Below are 26,558 nucleotides of genomic sequence, written 5' to 3'. Positions count from 1 at the left end.
GGACGCACCCTCGGTGGCTGGAGGGGGCGGGCCGCCTTCTGGCCGCTTTCAGTTTTCCGCCCACGAGGACTCTTGACGTGACCCCTCCCGTCCCCAGCCTTGGCAAGAGGACTTGTGTTGTAAGCAGTTGCGTAACGCTGAGCTTGGGAGAGAAGGGGACTTCGGCGTCGCGCAACTAGAGGAGCGCCGGGCACTTATGGAGGCGCTTGGGGCGGCGGCGGCGGGTGTTGCTGCGCCTCTCGCTGGCCAGCGCCCTCCTGGCCTTCGGCCTCTACTGCTGCTACATCAAGTACGTCCACGTGAAATACGATGACATCCCCGGCGCCCCCAGGGCCAGGTAAGAAAGAGGCTGGCGGGGCAAGGAGACCTAGATCGCGTTGCAAGAAGAGCCCCCTTCCCTGATCCAGCACCCTGGAATTTGACGGCGCTGCTAAAGCAGCAGGGCAGGATCCGTGCGCTCAGTGCGGAAGGCCGGGGTGCGTTTTGCACATCTCGGCTTGTTTAGCATGGGTTGGAAGCAAACTGTTCCAGGCGCCCTTTGCCGGAGGTCGGGAACGGAGCATGTCGGCAGGGCTAGTAAAAACGTCCTTTGAGCGGCCGCACCTGTTCTTCTGTGGGTAGCCGTGTTAGTCTGTTTGCAGTAGTCAAAAAGGGCAAGAGTCCAGTAGCACCTTAAAGACTAACAAAAATATTTTCTGGTAGGGTATGAGCTTTCTGAAGAAGTGAGCTGTGGCTCACGAAAGCTCATACCCTACCAGAAAATATTTTTGTTAGTCTTTAAGGTGCTACTGGACACTTGCCCTTTTTGACTACTGTTCTTCTGTGTTCACCTTGGCAACTGCGAGGATGTGGTGCGCAGGCGTTCTTGGGTGCTGGCATTCTCCCAAAGAATGCGGGAATGAGTTTGAGCTAATCCACCAAGCCTTGGTTCGTCAGCAAGAGGGTATGCTTGCAAACAACAGCAATTAATGACAACTGTTTAGAGATACTGAATAGTACTCTTCCTTTGTGATGTTAAAAGCATACATTGAAATGCCTGTGTTATAATATTAATTTTGAATCAGTATAACACAGTGGGAGGTTGATAGTTCAAAGCAGTTGTTTATTGAGCCCAATATACATACCGGATAAAACTGCCCTAATGCGCAGGACAGTCTTCACACTCAAACAAAGGATTGCAACTCCAATTATAACTTTTGGTTAGGGATGTTCCAATTACGTCGACTCACTAGATATTGGTTGTCTACCTTACTTTAATTAACATAGTATATAGAGATTGGTAGAAGCTGTCTCTAAGCAAGCACTTGGGCTTGTGATTCACATTCCTAACAGTGAAGGTAAGACACTGTTTTTCTTTACTGGGGAAAGCCTGTGCCAGGCAATGTGTTCTGTTGGCCTCTTATAGTTATGGATGCCAACGTTCCCAAAGTTTCCATGTGTGGGTAGAATATATCTGCCTGATGCTATGCTCTATTCTTGAGCATAGCACCTCATGAACCTATGAATGTTTATACATATGAAAGAATATATGTTTTCCCATAAATGAAGTTTATAGGCACTTCAACATTTGCCAGTAGGATTCTAGTTGATACATAGCATAGGCCACATAACCCTGAAGTCAACCCACGCAACCTCAACAGTAGATGAAATTAGGGTTGCCAACGTCAGCCTGGAAAATTCCTGGAGAGTTGTGGGCAATCCCTGTGGCAGGGGAATCTGGGGAGAGATTTCACTTAAAATCTATAATAATAGAGCCTGCCTTCTGAAACTGCTGTTTTCTCCAGGGGAACTGATCTCTGTCAGCTGGGGATATGTTGCAATTCCCAGATAATTCCAAAATAACATTATTTCTGTAGCCTGAATGTAGAACTTGCTGTGATTTGCTGCTTGCCACCTCCTGGGAATGCACACACCTTTGATTGATTGATTGATTGGTTTATATTTCAGCTTGTACCCTGCCCTCATTCCTCAGCTGAGGAGTTTATTTATTTATTATGAATTTATTTGGAACAGTTTTATGCCAGCGCTGCAGGAAACCTCCTTGAGGTGGATTGCAAGAAAAACGTGATAAAAAACAACACCAACAGATAAAATAAGTTAAACATTAATAAATTTCTGGTCGCAGTATCTCAAAAAGGATATTGGAGAGCTGGAAAAAGTTAAGGCTGCCAGCCTCCAGGTGAGGCCTGGCGATCTCCCAGAATTAGAACTGATCTCCAGATGGCAGAGATCAGTTTCCTTGGAGAAAATTGCTACTTTGGAGGGTCGACTGTATGGCATTGTACCCCACAGAGGTCCCCCCCTCCCCAAATCCCTCTCTCCCCAGGTTTCAACCCCCAAGACTTTCCCAAACCAAAACTGGCAACCCTAGTCAAAAAGTAGATAAGAGAGCCATCATTTTCTAAACTAAAAAGTCACAGATTCTTCAGTCTTTCCCTCATAGGAAAGGTGCTCCAACCCCTGGATCATCTTGGTTGCTCTCTTATTTACTTCTTTACTAGGGTTGCCAGTTCCACAGAGTGGAGAATAACAGGAGCCTTTTCTACCATAATAGTAGAACATGGGGCACCCAATGAATTTGATGGACAGAAGAAAAGGAAATACTTTTTCATTCAACAAATCATTAAATTATAGAATTCACTGCCAGTGGATGTAGTGATGTCCATGAGCATGGATAGCTGGTCCACCAATGGGATCATATTGGAATTCCTCCTTTCTTTGCTCCCCCTGCCCCCAATGTCATTTGATACTACTGAGAGTACAACACCGGTTCCATAAAGCTTTGTGGTTTGTTTGTTTTTAATTTGCAGCTTTTTCTTTGGTCACCTGCCATACCTGTGGAGCAAGCTTAAAAGTAACGAAGTGTTTTATGATATCATGGCACAGTGGTAAGTGACGGACAACTTGAAAGAGGATACAAACTGTGGTGCTGGTCCAGCCCGGTGGTCCAGTCGAGCCAAGAATCTTTTCTTTGGTGGAATATTCCATAGGATTTCAATATATTGGATTTTTTTCTAGCGCAGGAGCTTGGATGTGAAATCCGGTCTTCCACCAGAAAGCCATTATTCCTCACACTGATTGTTTCTCTTCAAGTTAAATGGTTAATTAGAGGAAGTGGGTGAGAGTGATCTGGATTCCTGAACCCTGACAAACAAGCTGCAAGAGGTTCCAGAGGGAAACTTCTATAAGTAGCCTGTGTGAGGGACAGAGAATGCGGAGGGGAAATGTCTGAGCGGGGAACCGTTTGAGGGACCTGTGTCCAAAAGAACCTGCAGAGAGTTCTCACAAAGTCTGCATGGGTGAGGGTCTGAAAGACAGAGCTGGTAGACCAAGACAACAAAAACAGAAATCTTGAGAAGAAATCAGTTCCTCTAATTCTCATCATGGCTTCATTTGTAGATACTTAAATTCATAGATTGGGGCCATGAACAGACAAGACAGATCTTTCTACAAACTTAAAAAAAGCCCCAGGTTAGCAGAAAATCCTGAAACCTAAAAAGAAGGGGGGGTTTACTCCCCAAATAATAAAAGCTGCTACTATCATTTTAAGAAATGAACACCCTCTGGTATTTCATCAGCCATTGTGGGGGTTGCTGGGCAACCACAACAATATTGCCAGCCTTCAAACCTTGTTTTGTGTCGGTAAAAGACAGGGAAATGGCCCTGGGTATTTTGGCCTCCCAGTCCACCCCTGCTTCCCTTCCTCCTGTTCTGGAGAAAGACATCAGGAACAGCAGCAACCACTGTACAACGTGCTACTGTGGAATTTGTGTAGCTCACTCAGGTGAGGTTCTGGCTACCAGAGCACTTGATGGCACACAAGTAACTTGTTCCTAATGGTAGTCTCCACCCAACCAGCATGACTTGGCCAGGCCTGGTAGTGGCCCACCGCACAACTTGCCTGAGAGACTTGCTACTGCACGCATTTTGCAATTTGGCCACATTTTCCCAGAGAGGCACTGGCATGGGGAAGGAAGGAGGGAAAGATGAAAGCCAGTGCTCCAATCTTAGCTCATTATAACTACAGGTTGTCATTTTTTCCTCTTTGTAGGGCTGAAGAATATGGACCCATTGTGCGTATTAATATCTTTCACAGAATCTCAGTGTTAGTATTAAGTCCTGAAGGAGTAAAGGTATTTTATGAAATATATATATTCCAACTTGCATGAGGTGTATATGTGTGTGTGTGTGTGTGTGTGTTTATCTGAAAGATTAATACAACTTTTCATGTTGATTATTGAATTGGGGAACTGCAGTAGATGAATCTGTGAAAATTTCTCTCTTAGAGAAGACACTTCTATCTTTAAGATGAGCAATGCACAGGATTACCTTGTTGTTTTAATGGCGTAATCCTAAAGAGAATTACACCCTCCTAAGAACATTGACAGATTCCCCTGGATGGTCCAGGCTAGCCCAATTTCATCAGATCTGGGAAGCTAAGCAGGGTTGGCCCTGGATAGTACTTAGATGGGAGATCATCAAAGAAGACCAGGGTTGCTTTCCATAAGTTGGCTGCGACTTGATGGCACTTTCCATCACCATCAAGCACACTGACCTCAACGGATTTAGAAGGGTGTAACTCAAAGGATGTTTTGGAGGTCATTAATTCATAGGGTCACAGTAAGTCATAAGCAAATTCACCGCACCCAGCTCTTCTCAGGGTTACACTGTTGTAGAACATGCAGTGACGACAAATCATAAGAATTGCTGATTGATGTGTATAATACTCTATATGTTTATTTGGAAAGTGTCATTGAGGTCAGCATTATCAACTAAGCAAGTTTAGAACTGAAGGAAATAGTTGGCTGGTGCTTAAATCTGCTCCTGTTCATTTTCCACTGGAGCACCAACCTCTTCCTCACAGAAGATCCATGAGCCAGAATCCTGACTGACTATCAGGCTTCTTTCCAGCTTCATACATCCAAGTCTTCTCTGAGTCGGCAGCTCATCGCCTCTCCTTCCACATGGAGTTTGCTCCCCTCTCACAGTTTGCAAAATAAAAACGGAAGTGAAAAAGATATTTGGAGGCCTTCTGATTGGTAACCCCCCTCAGTCTGACTCTTCTACATACCCACTACGAAAGGCGGTTCAACAGCCAGATGCTGGAACTAAGTCCAGACCCCTGACATGGAAAGGTTGTCTTAAAATCTCTAAAAAACTATATCTTCACCAAATGTTTAGCTGTGTTCAGGTGATAATAAATTATTATTGTCATAGTTGTTGTATGTGGAAGTGAACAGACCTGTGATTTATCTTTAGGAGTTTCTGATGTTACCGCAATACCCAAAAGACCGAAAAGCATATAGCCATCTTTATAATATGTTTGGTGTGAGGTAAGTTAATTTAAAGCTATGCAATGCATGATGTGTGGGATTTAAAAAATAATTAATAATTGACAAAACATCAGTTTCTGGGGGGGGGAAGCTACTTCATAATGAATTGGAATTGAAATTAGCACAGAGAAAAGGCATATCCACATAGCCTCTTGTCTGTATTTTATTGCATATCAGATTTTTTTTTAATTACAGAAATGTAAAAGTCATAACTTGAACAAGGGAGGGTCGGGTCTGTGGCTCAGTGGTAGACCATCTGCTTGGCATGCAGAAGGTCCCAGGTTCAATCCCCGGCATCTCCAGTTAAAGGGACTAGGCAGGTAGGGATGTGAAAGACCCCTGCCTGAGACCCTGGAGAGCCGCTGCTGGTCTGAGTAGACAGTACTGACTTTGATGGACCAAGGGTCTGATTCAATATAAGGCAGCTTCATGTGAGTCTTCCCCAAAGAGTGACTTTCAGCGAGTTGATCAGAACAGTGGCAGGCATCCACTCAGCAGCATTTGAAGCCTTCCTCCAACTTCTGGCTCTGCTTTTGGAGGAAGAGACCCTTAAGCTGGAGGAAGACTCCTTAGGCTGGTAGAAGGCTGTCCGGCCTAAAATAATACATGCCAAAATAACCCCACGAAGTTATAGTAACAACATGGAGTAGTATTAATTCTTCATTTCCATTACTACCTCTTATTCAGTAATAACCTCACAGATGCCAGTGAAAAAACAGGCAGATTCTAATTCTACCCCAATAGATAATTTATATGCACAATTATACTTCTTTGGGTTCTCCAAGTGATAGAGGATACCATTTTCAAGGCTGCCAGACACCTCCTTCCTTGTTTCAAGTGACTAATCACTTGTATTTGTACTTGTGCCACAATGTTTACAAGGGAAACTGTGCTGGCCCACCAGGGCGGGGTGCTGCTGCAGCAGCGCGGTGCTATGAAGAGGTCTGCAGCGGGCGGGGCAACAGGCTGGGGTTTCTGAAGGCGAGGCTTCTACAGCTGGCAGGTGTACTAATTGGGAATGGGTGTAGTAGACACAGTCCAGTAACAGTCCAAAGTTCAGTCAGGGTGAAAGGCAATCCGTCAGAGCAAGAGGCAGAGGCGAGGTCCAGCCGGTCCAAGGTCAGGCAGGGAGTCCAGAAGCATTCAAGGTTGAGAAACAGTCCAAGTCGATACACAGTCAGCCAGAGTGGAGTGTCGCAGGTTCAATATGTGTTCCTTCCACAGCTTCTGCTGACTCAGCCCTCCTAAATACTTGCAGCTGTCTGGGGGAGGCAGCTTCTGTGAAGGCTCAATAGTGATTGCTGTCCCGGTTCCTTCTTTGTTGCTCCAGCCTGGCCGGGCGTTATTCTGGCAGGACCCGGCCCATTTTCCTCTGACGAGTCCCAGGAGACATCTGTTCCTCGTGGTCTCCCAGCTCCCTTGGCAGCTTCCTCGATGTTCCCGGGTCGACCAGGGTCTGGTTTTCCTTAGGCTGCTCTTTAGCTGGTGACTTTAAGGTTTGTCTTGGCAATATATCACCATCAGCTGTTTTCTCTGCCATTGTGGGTGGGGAAGGAGGACTCTGCCTCTGGATCTGGTCTTCCTCAGATTCTGAATCTGTTGTCAGGCAGCCTCTGACAGAAACTGTTTTCATCAGGTACCTTTACTATTCAATACTGAATACACATGAAACTGCCTCATACTGAATTAGACCCTTGGTATATCAAAGTCAGTATTGTCTACTCAGTCTGGCAGTGGCGCTCCTGGGTGTCAGGTGGAGGTCTTTCACATCACCTACTACCTGATTCTAAACTAGAGATGCTGGGGATTGAACCTGGGACCTCCTGCATGCCAGGCAGATGCTCTGCCACTGCAATACAATCCTTTCCCCTTACACGTGTTCTCAGCAGTAAATCCCAGTTTATTTGATAGTGTGCATAGGATCAAAGTCTTAGTCCAAGAGAATGAATGCAAGGGTCTCACTGGTATTGTCCTTTTAAATTAATGAGTTGTTGCATTCACCTAATTCATATTAATTGCGGCACGGTTCTCAGATAATCCACTGTTATTCAACAGGGGGGAAAATAGCGATCGGAAACAACCAAGCAAGAGGCATGAGTTTCTTAGCCAAACTGTATATAATGCAGTCAGAAGAATGCCTGGGAAGGGAAGGAATAAAAGTGCTATGGTGCTTCTGATGTGTTTAAAAAAACTTGATCCCAGGAAAACTGCTGTAGCATTCCATAATTGAGGCACCACCACAGAGTAGGCCCTGTCGTAATTACCCATTGCATCTCCAGAGATGGAGGCACCCAAGACAGGGCCTCTGATGCAGGTCTTAACTGGTCAAAACTCAACAAATTTGTCTCCTGTTTATGGTTTGCAAGCCCACTTCAAACTGTAGTTTCAGTTCTATGTGCAGAGATTAGTGTTTACCATAATTTGTTCAATTCAGGCCACATGGCAATCTAGCATGCAGGTAAAGAGGAGGGAGCTTTTTGGTGATGTCCAAATCTCAGGGCCATCCTGTCCACTAGGCAAACCTAGGCACTGTCCCTTCGGGCATCAGAGCTGGAGGGCACCAAAAGAGAGGGCAACAGGCAGCCCCAGAGGTCCAGGGTACCGGGCAGAGAGGGAAGCAAACCAGCATTCCTCCTATATTGTCTACCATGCCTACTCAGAAATAAGTGCCACTATGTTCAATGGGATTTACTTCCTGGTAATGCAGCCCTTGGCATTACCATGTTGATGTTTTATTATGTTTGTGTATGTATGTTCAAATGGGTGGCACCAAAGTCATCCCTGTCCATTCTTTCTCCTCCTTGGGTTTCCTATTCTCTTCCTTGATCTTACCCACTGTGCCCCCTCCACCCCTGATACTGCTTGCCCTCCTGGTCTTGGCCAGAGGGCCTTCCTGGAGGGATCTGAGATTCATGTTCATTAACCTCCTGGCACAGGCTTATCAGGGTACTGCGTTTAACTGAGTCTGGTTGTATTTTACATGGACATTTTAAATCATTGTAAATTGTAGTTGTATCTGTTGGAAACCACCCTGAGTTCTGCATTAGCTGGGGAGGGTGGGGTATCATCAGCATCATCAGCATCAGCATCCAAACCTTTTGGGTTGGCCCTGCTCAGTCTCCATGGCCATAATTCAAAGGATCAGTATGTGATATCTTTATATTAATACCATTTCCCCTTACTTTTTCAGATTTTTAGGGAATGGCTTGGTAGCAGATCCCAACTACAACCACTGGCACAAGCAACGGAGAATTATGGATCCAGCTTTTAGTCGAATGTGAGGGGGGAAATGTTTGACAGAAGCTGTTTTTCTTAAGTCTGGATTAGTCAATTTATATCCTTGTTCTGAACGTGTTAACTAACAAGTAAACTGTTTGTTGTGATGAGCTACCTTGAGCAGGTCTGGAGAGGAGGCATACACATTTTCTAAATTAAATATCATAAATATATCTCACTGAATTTACTGTGATTTACTAGAAATGATGCTGTCCAGTTTCCAGTCCTGGATTGTGTCTTGGAAGATAGCACCAGGTGACATCAGGAGAAAACCCAATGGGTGCAGCTAGAAAAAATGCACATTGTCCTATTAAAAAAATGGTGACCATGCGTAATGAGAGAATCGCAAGTAGAGCGATTGCAACAACTGAAAAGGGCTTATAGGTGAAAGGGACATGCATATGAATAAACACATATGTCCTGAGATGTTGGAAGAGATCCTAATAATAAGATGAGGAGAAGAAGCTGCCAAGGTAGGGTATTAATCCTCTTCCCTGGAGGTTTTCAGAACTGGCCAAACAGCTCCCAAGGATGAAACTATAGAAAGAACAAGACTGTTAGGATTAAAATAGAGTAAAAACAGGAAGCCCTGCCACTGAGACAACACCTCCAGGTAACCTGGAGATCTTCTGGAATTACAACTGATCTCCAGATTACAATTCCCCTGGAGAAAATGACTACTTTGGAGGGTGGACTGTATGGCATTATACCTTTCCCAAACCCCGCCCTCCTCAGGCTCCACCCCCAGATTTCCAGGGATTTCCCAACTCAGACCTTGTGTCCCTAACAACCCCACACACAAAAAAGTATAAATCTCCTGGCTATTATTATTAAAATTATTATTGTGCCTCTCCTTGTGAATACCTATACTAAGCCCCCATGTCTTCATATGGGATAGCTTCTTACCTCACTACAAAGCTTCTGGTGTAGTGGTTAAGAGCAGTGGTTTGGAGCAGTGGACTCTAATCTGGAGAACTGGGTTTGATTCCCCACTCCTCCACATGAGTGGTGGATGCCAGTCTGGTGAACTGGGTTGATTTCCCCACTCCTACACATGAAGCCAGCTGGGTGACCTTGGGCTAGTCACAGCTCTCTTGGAGCTCTCTCAGCCTCACCTACCTCACAGGGTGTCTGTTGTGGGGAGGGGGTGGGAAGGTGATTGTAAGATGGTTTGATTCTTCCTTAAGTGGTAGAGAAAGCCGGCATATAAAAACCAACTCTTCTTCTTACTCAGTGATATTTTTTAATTGCTCAGTTACCTGATTGGCTTGATGGGAATCTTCAATGACAAAGCAGAAGAGCTTATGAAGGTGCTGGAAGAGAAAGCCAGTGGAAAGACAGAAGTAGATGTGATGAACCTGCTGAGACGGGTGACTCTGGATATCATTGGAAAGGTACTAAGTGGATCAATTGTTGCTCATAACAAGTGAAACTGTTGGAACAAATGGGGAGTGGCCAAAACTCTTCAATATAGCATCTGCTTTGCATGCAGAAGGTCCCAGGTTCAATCCATTTAAAACAGGTGTCAAACGTACGGCGCATTGGCTGGATCTGGCCCCTTGAGAGCTCTTCTCTGGCACGTGAGCCAGCCAAGGCAGCCACCCCCCTGCTCCAGATCTGGGCTGGCGAAGGATGGCCCGCCCCGCCCAAGTGGCATTTATGTCATATTCGGCCCTCATAACAAATGAGTTCAACACCCCTGATTTAAAAGATTGGGCAGTAGATTATGCAAAAGACCTCTACCTGAGATTCTAAAAAGCTACTGCCAGTCAGACTAGAAAATACTGATCCTAATAGACCAGTGACCTGACTCAGTATAAGGCAACACCATGTGTTCATGTGAGACAGTGATGGAACAGCCACCAGGGGCACAGGATAAAAGTGATGAGAAGAATATCCAGGGACACTGGCCCTCAGATTCAGTTTCTATAGAGGACCTGAACCAACCAGCCTACTACCATTAGGTGCTGGGCATTAGATCAGCATTTGTCAGCCTGTGAGTCCTGATTGAAAAATGGGTTGCTGCAATGTATATGGGAGTGGGTGCCAGGCTTTTGCAGTTTTATTGATTTGTGCATGCTCTGGTCTTTTTTCTGAGTCACCATATCAAGTACATTGGGACTTGCAGGTCACCATACCAAAAAGGCTGAGTACCCTACTGATTTAAGTGATAAGGAGGGAGTGAGTTTGAATGGATGGAAAACTAAACTTGAGAAGCTGCAAGCCCTTATCACCAAAAATCCTCTTCCATCTTATGGTGTTTGCATACTTCCCTTCTTATTTTATAGATAATTGGCTTTCCTCCCAAATAATGAGGGCTAACTCCTGTCCATCTAGCTATCTTTACCTGTGCAAGAAACTATGTAATTTAACTATGTTAAATTGTGGAACTCCCTGCCCCAGGATGGGTGATGGCTGCCACTATGGAAGGCTTTAAGAGGGGAGTGGACATGTTCATGGAGGAGAGGGGTATTCATGGCTACTAGTTAAAATGGATACTGGTCATGATGCATACTTATTCTCTCCAGGATCAGAGGAGCATGCCTATTATATTAGGTGCTGTGGAACACAGGCAGGACAATGCTGCTACAGTCGTCTTGTTTGTGGGCTTCATAGAGGCACCCAGTTGGCCACTGTGTGAACCCACTGCTGGACTTGATGGGCCTTGGTCTGATCCAGAATGGCTTTTCTTATGTAATATGGTATTCTACATGGCATAAAATTTGCACAGACGCCTAAACAAAGCAAAGTCCAATAACAGAGGGTAGCCGTGTTAGTCTGTCTGCAGTAGTAGAAAAGAGCAAGAGTCCAGTAGCACCTTAAAGACTAACAAAAATATTTTCTGGCAGGGTATGAGCTTTCATGAGCCACAGCTCAATTCTTCAGATACAGCTAGAATGTGAATCCATCTGTCTTTAAGTAGAGGAGAGTGAATTCAGACAAGCATTAGTATGTAAATGTTAACAGTATGTAAATGTGAATAGCAGGCGTGATGGGATTAGGTGTGGTATGCAGAAGAGCCTGTGATGTCCAGGGGAGAGATGGGTGTGGAGAAATCAGCATTGGTAATGAACCATGAATGCAAGGTCTTTATTCAGCCCTGGGCTGAATATCTGGGCTGAATAAAGACCTGGGCTGAATAAAGACCTTGCATTCATGGCTCATTACCAATGCTGAGAAAATATTTTTGTTAGTCTTTAAGGTGCTACTGGACTCTTGCTCTTTTCCAATAACAGAGTACATATCAGCCTTGTCCCCCAAGAATTCAGATCTTTGACCAAACTTCTAATTTTCCTCAATATTATCAGGTGGCTTTTGGCTTAGAACTGAACACCCTGTACGATGACCAGACACCTTTCCCACGCGCAGTGACTGTGGTCATGGAAGGTATGGCCAAGTCACGCATCCCTACTTTTGAGGTCAGTGCAATCTTTCTTTTGATGAATTCTTTCCCTATATGGCTCCCCCCACCAATCTTACAAGCCATAAAATAAGACATGCAATCTTATAAACCATGAAATAAAAGAAGATGTGCCAATGGAGGGAGGGTCAGTTTGAATTGGTAAGAAGTTAAAGGTTTTCTGACCCCGACCTCAAGCAAGGTGCTGTATAGCTGGCATTTCTTTTTAAAACAGTGGGGAGAGCCATTCATGCCTTCTTTGGCCCTCAATCTGATCTGCTTGTGGATTGCCCATTTCTGCATTCCTGCTGACCTCCATACTGGGTATTGATGTTGGCCAAGAGTTCATATACGACACATCACTTAGAAGAAGAGTTGGTTTTTATACCCCACTTTTCTCTACCATAAGGAGTCTCAAAGTGGCTTACAATCACAATCACACCTCCCCCCCCGCACACACACAGGCAGGACAGGCACTTTGTGAGGTAGGTGGGGTTGAGAGAGTTCTGAGAGAACTGTGACTGACTCAAGGTCACCCAGCAGGAGTCATGTGGAGGAGTGGGGAAACCAACCCGCTTCACCAGATAAGAGTCCACCCCTCATGTGGAGGAGTGGGGAATCAAACCCAGTTCTCTAGAGTCCGCCGCTCTTAACCACAGCACCACACTGGCTCTCAGGAGTGGCAGGCCCCTATGGGCTCATGTCCTAGACTTTTAAGCTGGGTCTGGCAATGGTCCACACCTTGTTTCAGACTGACAGATGTAACATTTCTAGGGGGAGGTAAAAGGTAAAGGTGCAAGCACCAGGTCATTATTGACCCATGGGATGAAATCACATCCCCATGTTTACTAGGCAGACTTATGTTTATGGGGTGGTTTGCCATTGCCTTCCCCGGTCAGCTACACTTTACACCCAGCAAACTGGGTACTCATTTTACCGACCTCGGAAGGATGGAAGGCTGAGTCAGCCTTGAGCCGGCTACCTGAAGCAGACTTCTGTCGGGATCCAACTCAGATCATGAGTTAAAAGAATTAGAGGGTAGGTGACGTGACAGGCCTTGATCTGGAGATCCGCTGCCAGTTTTGAGTTGACAATACTGACCTTTGATGGACCAATGGTTGGATTCTTTATAAGACAACTTCACGTGCTCCTTTTAATTTTAAGTGCAGGCTCTTGTCCCAGGCTTAGAATCTGAAAATTAAATGAGGCCAAAGGGGGAAATATGTGGTGCATATCAAAAGGGTGGCAAAAACAACAACAAAGACTTGAGAACAGAGAGACGTTGCTTGCAGGAATCCCTTATAGGTTCAGGCTGGCCAATCCCCAACACAGTACGAGCTCAGAAATTTATTAAATAGCTTGATGACCTTTCAGGAAAATTACTCCTCCAGGCAGCTTGCAAAAAAAAGTATAAACAACCTCCCTGATGTTATTAAAACAGCACATATGTAAAAATACGGCAAATAGTAAGAATAACAGTTAAAACCACACCTGTCTGTCGCTCCATGTTTCATTTTATGTTGCTGTGCTCATCATAACACCCCATTATCTATTTAGTACATGCCATGGAACAGAAAAATGGTGAAAGAGGTTCAGGAAAGCTTGAGGCTGATACGTCGCACTGGGAAGGAGTGTATTGAGCGGAGGCGCAAGGCCATCCAGAATGGAGAGGAGATCCCTGTGGACATTCTCACTCAAATCTTGAAGAATGCAGGTAGGAGAGCCCCTGTGGAAAGAAACTAATCATATGTATCTTTCTGAATATAACATGCAAATGCTAAGATGGTGAGTTAGGAAAACTTTGACGATAAAGAATAGATTTTCAGTCAAACACAATACTTAAGGAAGTCATGAACCACTCTTACTAGGAGGCATAGAAAAAGGGTTTTGACAAAGACATCAAAGTTGTTTTAGATGTTTCATCTGAGCCAGTGATCTACTGGACCTGTTTTTTAATTAGGGTGAGGGAGATAAGTCTGACAATCTTGTGGGCTGCACTTAGTGAAATTTCAGAACCCAAAATGGGGCTGAAGAAGATTCTCAGTGGTCCATAGGTAGGAAATATCCCTTATACTGTTAGGCAGTGTCATGTGGTCACCTGAACCCACAGGTGTTAACAGGCCTTGTTAACGGCTGTAGATCTATGCACACTTCTCCTCCCCCCCCCCGTCAAGTCACAGCTGACTTATGGTGAGCCCGTGGGGTATTCAAGGCAAGAGACATTCAGAGGTGGTTTGCCATTGCTCGCCTCTGCCTCACGACCCTGGACTTCCGTGGTGGACTCCCATCCAAATACTAACCAGGGCTGACCTTGCTTAGCTTCCAAGATATGATGAACTTGAGCAATGTCAGGGCAATGAACACATACATGGGAGTAAGTTCCAGTGATCTTAAAATTATATGATAGGGTTGTTTTTTTGCATATAGCCAAAGGCCATTACAATCAGCCACAAAGAAGATAAAGCATAAACAATAAATAATATCATTAAAATAACCAAATCTAAAAGTGCTTATGTATTATGGGTCTTAATGGTTTGTACCTAATGGTACTTAATGGTTTGTACTTAATGGTTTGTAAAGATGGTCAGGAGTGTTTTGGAACCTGAATAAACGAGCCTGTTTCTCATCCATTTCTGGAACAGTTTTAGTTCCTTCTGTTCTGTAGGTGTTCACTTAGCTAGTGATGTCTCATCTCCAGAGCCATATTGAATTTTGCTCTCTTGTACCTTTGGAGTAAAATGTCAACCTTTGCCCTTTGTTTCATGCCCTGACAGCACAGGAGGGGGACTACGATGATGAAAACATGCTGGACAACTTCACCACCTTCTTCTTTGCAGGTTTGTGGATCTGTTGCCCTTTTAACACACAAACACGCTGATCTACCCCAAAAAATCTGCACATATTATAAACAAGCTTCCGAGGGTCCAGCCAATGAGGATGTCAATGCCTATCCCAATCTTCATCGGCATTCACATTGGGATATTTGCACTGGCTGATCTGACATTGACTGTGGAACTCCCTGCCCCAGGATGTGGTAATGGCCGACAACTTGGAAAGCTTTAAGGGAGGAGTGGACATGTTCACGGAGGAGAGGGCTATCTGTGGATACTAGTCGTGATGCATACCTCTTCTCTCCAGGATCAGAGGATCGTGCCTATTATCTTAGGTTCTGTGGAACACAGGCAGGATGGTGCTGCTGCAGTCGTCTTGTTTGTGGGTTTCCTAGAGGCACCCAGTTGGCCACTGCGTGAACAGACCGCTGGACTTGATGGGCTTTAGTTTGATCCAGCATGACTTTTCTTATGCCCTTATGACAAGACTACACGCAGTGCTTTAAATGCTGTGTGCCACTGAGACAACACCTAGGAGGGCGGAAATCTCAGGCGGTTCTCCTAAGTTAAAACCTTGGTGGTGGCAACCAGGTTTAGCATACCTGCTATCTGGAGGGGAGGAGAAGGGAAGTTCAAGAGTGCTGGGGTGGGCCATTCCTCTCACCTGTGGCAACCCCTCTGAATGGTGATGCTGTGCACTGCGCTGTGCCCAGCAGAGGAAGTTGTTATCCCAAATTCTCATCTAAAGATGTCATGTGCATGTGCAAAACACACACATTCACAAGTGGCTTCCTAGAGGCACCTGGTTGGCCACTGTGTGAACAGACTGCTGGACTTGATGGGACTTAATCTGATCCAGCAGGGCCTTTCTTAAGTTCTTATGTTCTTAAGTTACCAAATCATGCAAGTGTTTGTGACACATGCAAAGTAGTTCCCACCCAAGCAGGCAGTCAAGCTCTTAAGGATACCTCTGGGGTATAGGAATCTTCCTGGGTGCTATCGTGGAAGGCTGCTTTCTCAGGATGTGAAAGGGAAGGGTCCCTGGCAACCTGAGCCAATCCCAAGGGAGTTGTCGCATGATGGGCTCAGTCTCTTTAGGCCTCTGACTGGGCCTAAATATTCCCTCATTCAGTCTTCACCTATTGGTGATGGAGGTCAGAATGTTATTCACATGGAAGAAGCAGAGAATGAAACTTCACACACAGTTGTAATCCACTTGCTGTGAGACTTCTAGGTCTATGGAATCCCTGTTTGAAAAAGAAGTATCACGTTTCTATGCTGATTTTTGGTGTTGGCTTCTGTTGCAAAGGACAACTTACATTTCTGCTGTTATAGTGGAAGTATTTTAAGCTAGACTTTTTGCCTTGAAGACATGGGTAAGTCCAATTTCTTGTTATGTTCCCATCTTCTTTCTACACCTAACTAGGCTCTCCATACTGCAGGTCATGAAACCACTGCCAATCAGTTGGCTTTCACCATCATGGAGCTGGGACGGCAACCGGAAATAGTGGCAAAGTAGGTAAAATGGGCTGCTCAGTTGTGTTTTCTTCTTTTTTAACTTCATTATTGTAGTTCAGCAAATTTTTCTGTTTTTGTAAGGCTTGTGGCTCCAGTTCATGGTCAAGGAGTCCTGACCATCATTGAGTACTTGTTTATGTTGCCAAAGTAGTGTTTGAATCCAGAAATAATGGATATAGTTGTTTGTAATGTGAGGAGGACACCATAGTTCAGTTGACTCAAGGCCTGTGGCCACATTGGGTTCTAGGGTTGCCAGGTCCCTCCTAACCGCCAGTGAGGGATGGGGGGGTAGGGTTGCCAGATCCAGGTTGGGAAATTCCTGGAGATTCAGTGGTGGAGCCTGGAGAGGATAGGGACCTCAGTGGGGTACAATGCGTGGTATAGCCCGATCTCTTCAGATCTCGGAAGCTAAGAAGGGTCGGTACTTGGATGGGAGACCACCAAGGAATACTTTGCAGAGGAAGGCAATGGCAAACCACCTCTGCTTCTTACCTGCCTTGAAAGCCCATTGCTGGGGCTGCCATAAGTCAGTTGTGACTTGACAGCACATAGGTATGTAATGGACTACTCTCCTGTCTCTTAAGACTTCAGGCTGAAGTGGATGAGGTAATTGGCGCAAAGAGAGACATTAACTATGAAGATCTTGGCAACCTCCGCTATTTATCCCAGGTACAGCTGACAAATCAGGTCACAGGTGATTCAGAGCTGCTGTAAATCCATTTTGCTTGGCTCCAGCATCAGTTGTAAGAATAACAAAGTGGGTTCCCAAATGAGAACTGAAGCATGATGCTTGTCGTGATTTTTAAATAAATGGTATCTCTGACCTCTTTAGCTTTGGTACAGAACTATGAGATAGATGTTCTAGGGCCCCCATGTCGAAGCATCGTAAGGACTTCTCATTGGTAAATGAACAGAGAAAATAATGCAGTGATTTTTGCATTGCTCAAAATGCTGGACTTAAAATGTTATTGAGTACGATGTTAGTTTAATTCTGCTTGTTCTGCCAGTCTCCAACCTTAGTGCTTCACAGCCATTCATAAGAACATCAGTAGAGCCTGCTAAATCAGACCAGTGGTCCATCTAGTCCAGCATCCCGTTTCATACAGTGGCCAACCAGTTGCCTTGGAAACCAGCAAACAGCATAGAGGCTGCAGCCTTGATCTTAACTCCTAGCGCTGATACTCAGAGGTTTGCTGCCTCTGAATATGGAAGTTCCTTTCAGTCTCCCTGACTACTGGCCATTGATCAGCCTATCCTCAATCTTTCTAAACCACTTCTAAAGCCATTTATGCTCAAGGCCATCTTTATGTCCACTGGCAGCTGCCCTCTATGTCCACTAAATCACATGCTGCCCTCTATTTCAAACAGCACACCTGTTGTTACTGCTCTTGTGTTCGGGTGAGTGTTATGCAGAACTGTCAGAGCTGCCCAGATTGGTAAACTCCCTATTGACTCTCTCTTACATTATTAAAATAACTAGCAAAACTTGCTACCCTTTCTGTATTATCATATGTGGAGGGAATATCTGGCTGAAACCGAAACTTTGGGGCAATTATGCAAAGTTACAAATGCAAATAAGGCACACTTTATCTGATCAGGCAGCAAGCTCTGAGGTTTCTTCCATTAATTTTCCTTCAGTGGCAACCCTAAGAGGTAGATCACTTCTAGGGAACAGAGGCTGCAATCCTAAACACACATACTAGGGAGTAGGTTCCCCTAAAGTCAATGGGATTTACTTCTGAGTGTGCATGCCTAAGATTGTGCTGTGTGTCTGAGAGTGCGGTGTTTGCTGAAACCATCCAGCAAGTCCCACCCAAGCCTGGGCTCCTTCTACACCAGTTTGTTTCCCCACTCTTCCACATGAGCAGCAGACTCTAATCTGGTGAACCGGGTTGGTTTCCCCACTCCTACACACGAAGCTAGCTGGGTGACCTTGGGATAGTCACACACTCTCAGCCCCACCTACCTCACAGGGTGTCTGTTGTGGGGAGGGGAAGGAAAGGAGATTGTAAACTGGTTTGATTCTCCTTAAAAAGATAGTCAGCATATATAAAAAAACTCTTCTTAATCATGGCAAATTAAAAATACAGATGAGGCACATTTGGCAGCAACCAGATGTGACAGGCTGTTGGGAAATTAAGTGTGCAGTGTTTACTAAAAACTGCTCCATAAAACTGGCCTAAAGCTTTAACCAAGGCAACCAAAGATGAATGCTGGTCCATCTTTCACGCTACATGTTAAAGAAATACAATGCTTCTCTACCTAAACTGAGTTAAATTGATCTCCTCTATCTCAGGTTCTCAAAGAAAGCCTACGATTATACCCAACGGCCCCAGCCACTGTACGCTGGACGGGAACTGAAAAAGTCATTGAAGGGGTCAGAATTCCAGCAAACACCACCCTGATGGTGAGTCTTTTGAATGGACTGCTGTCTATGATTATACAAAGCCAAGGCTACCTGCAGGCATACATAGAGTTTTGAGACTACCATGAATCTGCATACATTACTTGTAGTCAGATAAATAAGCTTCCTTGGAGAATCATGCTCAGGAGTAAATGGTTCTTCCAGTGTCCAGCAAATGGCCCTTCCCCTTCATTGTCCCTCCAGCTGACTCTACAGCAGGGGTCCCCAACCTTTTTCAGCCTGCGGGCACCTTTGAAATTCTGATATTGGATGGTGGGCACAATCACAAAATGGTTGCTCTCACTTTACCATTTTACATCCGTTTGTTATTATTTCTTCCAATAAGCGGGCTTATAATTTCAAAACTATGAGCCAGAAAGGAAAAGAAACGAAGACAGCTGCCAAACCTTCTACCACTGACAGTCAAGAAGAGGTAATTTCCTGGCTGAAAACAATGGCTGCTCAGCTGGAAAAACAATCTGAACAGCTAAAACAGCAGTCAGGAGAATGTAAATGGCAGTCAGGAGAACTAAAACAACTTTTTGCTAATGATAAGTTAATTGACGATTCAATTCAGCAGCTCCAGGGATCAATCAAGTCTATGATGATAGACAAGCTACAGAGAAGCAAAAAGTACCACCACCACCCCGCCGCCCAGTGAGGAAGGGAGTTAGGTGCATTAGTCTTGGGCTTTTGTCATTCTTAAAAATGTGTGTGAAAAGTCAGGCCCACAAAGTCTTTCCACTAAGAGGCTGCAATCCAACAAAACCGGTCCAAATCAAAGCATAATATGAAGAAGAGACGGGAGCAGCATAGAGTTGCTTCTCATTACTCCACCATCTTAACCGGAAGCCCAGAAGCTGCAATTCTATGTTCAGCCACAGACCAACTCTGTGGTGTTTGAGCCCTTGATTTACAGCATTGCCAATCTTCAAATCTGCCAGTTCAAAGTAATTTTCACTTGGACCTTGTGATCAATTAAATGACTGAACAGGATTTATTCAGCAGGATTGCAGACCAATCAAAATTTCATTCAAAACAATGCAATTGACAATACAATACTAAATGGAGTTGCACCCTTTTATGTTCTGTTGAAATCAGTAAAAGGGGCATAGCTCTGTTCAGGATTGCACTGTAAATATTATTTACCTGTTCCTGTGGATATCAGTTGTTCTATCTTCACACCCACAAATGTAAACAGCTCTCTTCTCTTGGCAGTTCAACATGTATGTCATGGGACGCATGGAGAGGTTTTTCGATGATCCACTGATCTTCAATCCTGACCGATTCAGTAAAGAACAGCCCAAGTAAGTGGTCTGTGAAGAAAACAGTGCTTTTTTGTTTTAAGAACATAGAGGGGTATGTGTAAAGTGCCATCAAGTCGCAGCCAACTTATAGCGACCCCTGGTGGAGTTTTCAAGGTAAGTGATTAAGCAGAGGTGGTTGCCATTGCCTTCCTCTGCAGAGTCATAGAATTGGAAGGTACCACCAGGGTCATCTAGTCCAACCCCCCTGCCCAATGCAGTAAATTCACAACTGTCTCCTCCCCACACCCCCAGTGACCCCTACTCCATGCCCAGAAGATGGCCAGGATGTCCTCCCTCTCATGATCTGCCTAATGTCATAGAATCAGCATTGCTGACAGATGGCCATCTAGCCTCTGCTTAAAAACCTCCAGGGAAGGAGAGCTCACCACCTCCCGAGGAAGCCTGTTCCACTGAGGAACCGCTCTAACTGTTAGAAAGTTCTTCCTAATGTTTAGACGGAAACTTTTTTGATTTAATTTCAACCCGTTGTTTTGGTCTGACCTTCTGGGGCAACAGAAAACAACTTGGCACCATCCTCTATATGACAGCCCTTCAAGTACTTGAAGATGGTTATTATATCCCCTCTCAGTCTTCTCCTCTTCAGGCTAAACATACCCAGCTCCTTCAACCTTTCCTCATAGGACTTGGTCTCCAAACCCCTCACCATCTTTGTTGCCCTCCTCTGCACACATTCCAGCTTGTCTACATCCTTCTTAAATTGTGGTGCCCAAAACTGAACACAGTACTCTTGGTGAGGTTGGTTCTAGTCCAACCTTCTGGGGCAACAGAAAACAACTTGGTACCATCCTGTATATGACAGCCCTTCAAGTGCTTGAGGTTTTAGCAGAAGAGGAAGTATGCTCTGTGGCTACGAACTGTAAATGATCTATGTACTGTAAAATACTGCTGAATTTTCCCACTGGTTCCTTCTCATGTCTCTGCATGTGTTAGTGATAATATTGCACTCTTCTGAGCCTACAGATCTCAATGGCTGCTTAGGAAGAAACTGATAGGGTCCTCAAGCTTTTATTTATCAATAATGTAAATATCAACGCTACCATGGCAAGTATCAGTGATATGTGTCACTTAATAAATGTACAATATCAAACATAAATCATGAAAATCAACACAACATCAAGCATTGACGATGAGAACAAACAGCGTGGTTTAGATCCCATGAACTAGTTCCATGCATTGTCTTGCGGGACCCGGTATCAGATCAGCGATTACTCGGGCGGGTCTCCATTGAGGTGCAGATCTTGGGCAGGAGACCAGGGGCAAACGGGGAGGAGTGGAGTGCACAAAAAACTCCATTTTGTCAGTGGGGGGAACCATCTTGATTCTTATCCGGGGCCGGCAGAGAGCCTATCTGACACTTATTTGCGTACACGTTTATTGTGTTTTGTATAATCGTTTGATTTATAATTGTAAAGCCACCTTGAGTTCCACAAGGGAGAAAGGCGGCTAATGAATGTTTCAAATAAACAAATAAAATAAGACAATTGAAATGACTGATGTCCGCCTTGGATTTATTTTCAGGCCCTACTATTCCTATTTCCCATTTTCCTTGGGGCCTCGTTCCTGCATTGGGCAGATATTTGCACAGGTAAGATGGTTACCATTGTTGAAAGTGGAGAACTGTGCAAAGTTCCTTTGTACAGAGCACAGCCATGTTCCAGAGTGGAAGTAGAGCTAGCAAGGCTAAATAGGTCACTTCCTCTATCCTTCCTGTTGTCTGCTTTGCCGCCATGCCTGCCCTTTCAGAAGCCCAAGGCATTTTGAAATGCATCTGCTACATCTCCCATTCTGCTGGTCTCTTTGCCGGAAATGTCCACCTTCCTCTCCTGCTTTCAGTCAGGAGATGTAATGGTGGAAAGGACTGCTGGAACAGCAGGCCAGAGACACAAGTGCCTCTTGTAAAGATGTTTCACAACTATTAGAAAATGTTGTTTCGGCTGCTTTATTCTTAACAATCCTTTGGAAATTAAACTTGAGCTTTTTTTGTCTGACATTACAGGTTCAATCATTTCCAGTTAAAGGGACCAGGCACGTAGGTAATGTGAAAGACCTCTGCCTGAGACCCTGGAGAGCTGCTGCCGGTCTGAGTAGACAATCCTGACTTTGATGGACCAAGGGTGTGATTCAGTATTAGGCAGCTTCATGTGTTCATGTGTGTTCATGAGTCAGTACAGTCAACAAAATGGGACATTCGGTAGCCAATGCATTAGGATTTTAGAAGTCTGGAACAACCAGAAAGAACTGAAGCATAGCATAAGTATTAACACGACACATGAAGTGGTACAAAAATTGCATAATAGGATCCTACTTACAATAAGCCATACACCCCAGTATAGACCACAGCCCCTAATCATTTATCCAAGCAAGTTTGTGAACCATTTTGTACAATTGCAGCCCAAATTACCTGTGCAGAAAGGCCTTTTGGAATCGTTCAGTCCTGCATAGTTTGCAGAAAGCCCTGAGAGTGGAAGCTTTCCTTACTTTCTCGGGCAGGCCATTCCATAAGGTGGAAGCCATGACAGAGAAAGTACAGGCAGTTGTTGATTTTGCCCATTTGCAGGTTAGCCCCTGCAGAAGCCCCTGCAGTGGAGCAAATAAGAGGGGCTAAGGCCATGAAGAAGAAGAAGAGTTGGTTTTTATATGCCGACTTTCTCTACCATTTAAGGCAGAATCAAACCGGCTTACAATCACCTCTCCTTTCCCTCCCCAGGCACTCTGTGAGGTAGGTGGGGCTGACTTGCTTCTCTGGTAATAAAGCTGCTTCCTTAACTTGCTTCTCCAGTAATAAAGCTGGATCCAGTATGACCCCAAGGCTTTTAACTGAGTCAGCAAGGGTCTGTTGAATGCCATCAAAAGTGAGGAGAACAACGTCCTTCAAGACCTCCTCCTCATGTTGGCAGTAGGTCAATATTTTATTACAACAGGCTGATATTCACACAGAGCCATACAGAATAATATTTTGTTGCCCTCCAGTCACAGCTGACTTATGGCGACCCCATATGGTTTTCAAGGCAAGAGGTATTCGGAGGTGGTTTGCCATTGCCTGCCTTTGTGTCACAACCCTGGTGTTCCTTGGGGATCACCCATCCAAATACTAGCCAGAGTCAGGGCTGAGAGTGTGTTACTGGCCCAAGGTTACTCAGCAAGCTTCCATGGCGTGAGTGGGGATTTGAACCTGGGTTTCCCAGGTCCTAACTTGACACCTTAACACCTACACCACGCTGGCTCTTTAGAGTCCTATTAAAAGAAATTTTTGTTTTAAAGTTTGTTCCCTTAATGTAGAGGGGAAAATATTACTAGCAAGAGGATAGATTCAAATGACATAAAAATAAAAACATCTTGGTGAATAGCATACACACACACAAAAGAAGGGGTTGCAGCCGGCTGCTTTTTCACTCAGTCTTGCCCAGTTCTCCTGTTTATTGTGGTCCCCATTTGTGTGGTTTTTGTCTTTCAAGATCCCCCCCAGCATAGCCCTTTTAGTTGTCAAAAGAGCCCCCCTCCTCCTTCACCAATGGAAAACCTGGTTTAACCCAACCCTGTATTTTTCTAAGGAACAAATCTGAATTTTTTCCCAGCTATTATGATTTTTATGCTCCTAAGAGGACTTAAAAACATAACCCTGACCCCATTTTGTCTCATGAATGAATAGAAATGTCTGTGCTCCTGTACAAAAACTTCTTTGACCAGCTCTCACCACTTCATTTATTGTTGTTGTTGTTAAGAACATAAGAAAGGCCCTGCTGGATCAGACCAAGGCCCATCAAGTCCAGCGGTCTGTTCACACAGTGGCCAACCAGGTGCCTCTAGGAAGCCCACAAACAACTGCCTGTGTTCCTAGGCACCTAATACAATAGGCATGCTCCTCTGATCCTGGAGCGTATTAAATTAATGTGCCTATTGTTGTTTTAGCTGTTACTGTTGTTACTACTACTACTACTATTATTAATTATTTTGTTACAGATGGAGGCTAAAGTGATGATGGCCAAATTTCTGCAGAGGTTTGAATTCCAGCTGGTCCCACCGCAGAGCTTTAAGGTTTTGGACAGCGGAACACTGAGGCCGTTAGATGCTGTCGTATGCAAACTGAAGCTCCGCAGCCCTCTTGCTTTTGAAGATCAAGCAAAATACTGATGCAGGCTTCAGTTTGAGATTGCTTTTGGAAGATGCTAAAGTGAATTTCAGAGATGAATCAGGACTTGAAATGCATCACAGTGGAGTTTGGACCAACATTACTATTGTCCAATGTATGAGTTAAAATGCTACTATGGCTTAACTGTTTCGGGGGGTAGCCTTGTTGGTCTGCAGTAGAACAACTAGATTCGATTCCAGTAGCTCCTTAGAGACAAAGTTTTTTTAGGTATGAGCTTTGGAGAGTCAAAGGGCTCTGGGGAAGGGCTGTGGCTCAGTGGTAGAGCATCTGCTTGGCATGCAGGAAGTCCTAGGATCAACCCGCAGCTTCTCATGTTAAAAAATCTAGGCAAGTAGGTGATATGAAAGACCTCTGCCTGGGACCCTGGAGAGCCACTGCCGGTCTGAGTAGACAATACTGACTTTGATGGACCAAGTATTTCATGTATTTGATGGACCAAATTCAGTATAAGGCAGCTTCATGTGTTCATGTGTCCCTTCATCAGATAACTGAAAAACGTAGTTTTGACTCTCCAAAGCTCATACACTGAAAAACCTTTCGGTCTCTACAGTGCTATAGGAATCAAACCATGACTAAACTGGAAAGGGCTAACAAAGGCTCGACAAAGACAGCCCCATTAATTCAGCAAAATCTGGTGTTATTGAAACGCAGCTCTGCCTGTGCCATATTAGGACGATGATACAGAAACGTCAGTAAATCATGTGTTGCTCATACAAGTGTGTGGAAACATGGACAACTATGAGTCCAGATTGTGAAGAACTGTTTTATGGCAGTTTCCAGAGTGGACGACTGAGCCCGTAGAGTTCAAATTCATATTATACCAACTGAAAAAGATATTTTGTTGGGACAGAAAACAACCCAAGGAAGAAAATCTGGTTTCATGAAAAGGAAAAGCTATGATAGAACTATACATATGTTTGATTACTAAATGATCCATCAACATTTCTGTTTCTATTTAATTATCACTGTTTCTGCTTAAATGAAATTTTATTAAAACACATATTGACAATAAGGAAGAAGTGGCTCTGCTGCTTTATTTTTCTTATGCGTGTATGTATCCTCACTGTAAAAAAAACAGTAAGAGGCACTTTGTCCTTCTATAAGGCCAGCAGCAGGGTAAATGAAAGAACTACACCTAGGAAAACTGAGAAGGCTGCATTTGGTTCCCAGTTCATTCCCAGTTCCTTATTTGCATTTCCTAGTTCCTGAATGATATTGGACAATTTAAAAGCTCTGCACAGTATGCGTCCCCTCGGAGGACAGTGCCCTGGATGTGGGGGGGTGGGGTCTATGATATGTGGTGGTCCAAACTTTCTTTTGGGGTGCAGAGCGTTTAAATTGGCCTCAAGATCATTCAGGAACTTGGAAATGCGAACTGGGAAAGAACGGGGAACCAACTTCAGCCTCCTGGAAAACTGTAGCTTGAGAGGGCGCTTGGTCACACATGTGCCCTGAGCCCCCTTTGGCAGGCACAGCCAAGGTGCCAGGTGGAAAGTGGTTGCTGCGCTCAGTGGTGACCCGTGAGCACCTTTTTCCGGGGGTGCCCAGCACCCTGCTGGCATTGCCACTTGTCAGCTCAGCTCCTGGCGAGGTTGGGGGGGGGGTGCAGCATCTGAGCCAGCGTGACCAACGAGGCGGGAGGGGAAGGTTGCCAGCTCCAGGTTGGGAAACACCTGGAGATTTTTGAGGAGGGCGGGGTTTGGGGAGGGGAGGGACTTCAATGCCACAGAGCCCAATTGCCAAAGCAGCCGCTTCCTCCCGGGGAACTGATGTCTATCGCCTGGAGATCAGTTGTGTGACAGTACCCCAGAGATCTCCCGGTAATCATTGGCTTCCAGACTGCCAGGGAAGGAATTTCTGCCTAGCTACAAGCCTGCTCTGTGCACTGGGTCACTGGGCTAAGAGCCATGGAGTGTGTCAGAGTGAACGAGAAACAATGATAGGAGAAACTGGATGAAACTGCAGCTGTCCTGAGTCGCCTTTCTGTCTGTAATACAATCAGATAGGCATAACGTGTTGATGTATCGTCATAACTTGAATTTGGATAAATCTCTCTTCCCCGGTATAATCGGGGTTCAGAGATTTCTGCCTATTCGGGCCTCGGAGTCAGCAGCTGCCAATAAACTTGTTTTCTTGATAACGCTCTTGGGTCTCCCTCTCCCTCCCCCGCGAACCCCTGTTTTACTGCAACCGTTGCAATAGTGGGGGATCTCCAGCCGCCACCTGGAGGTTGGTAACCCTATGGGAGGGGTGGCCGCTGCCTTTCCCCGGACCGTAAAGTGATGCCGGAGCAAACGGACGCTCCCGGCAAACGGCGG

The 26,558-nt window shown here is 45.0% G+C and overlaps 1 protein-coding gene across 1 annotated transcript; it reads left to right on the top strand.

Moving 5' to 3' along the window:
• The first annotated feature begins 196 nt into the window (after positions 1-196).
• LOC130478712 (cholesterol 24-hydroxylase-like) lies at positions 197-24,221 on the top strand. Its single transcript, XM_056850885.1, is given in 16 exon segments — positions 197-226; positions 228-337; positions 2,811-2,888; positions 4,052-4,133; positions 5,260-5,333; positions 8,524-8,610; positions 9,865-10,003; positions 11,918-12,028; positions 13,567-13,723; positions 14,784-14,846; positions 16,283-16,355; positions 16,943-17,027; positions 18,655-18,765; positions 19,981-20,069; positions 21,609-21,675; positions 24,051-24,221. Coding segments are annotated over 16 exon segments (1,527 nt in total).
• Positions 24,222-26,558: the final 2,337 nt, after the last annotated feature.

The sequence above is a fragment of the Euleptes europaea genome, chromosome 6 (genome assembly GCF_029931775.1).
Source record: "Euleptes europaea isolate rEulEur1 chromosome 6, rEulEur1.hap1, whole genome shotgun sequence".
Taxonomy (NCBI): domain Eukaryota; kingdom Metazoa; phylum Chordata; class Lepidosauria; order Squamata; family Sphaerodactylidae; genus Euleptes; species Euleptes europaea.
The sequence above is the reverse complement of the archived record's forward strand: the minus strand, read 5'-3'. Positions and strand labels throughout refer to the sequence as shown.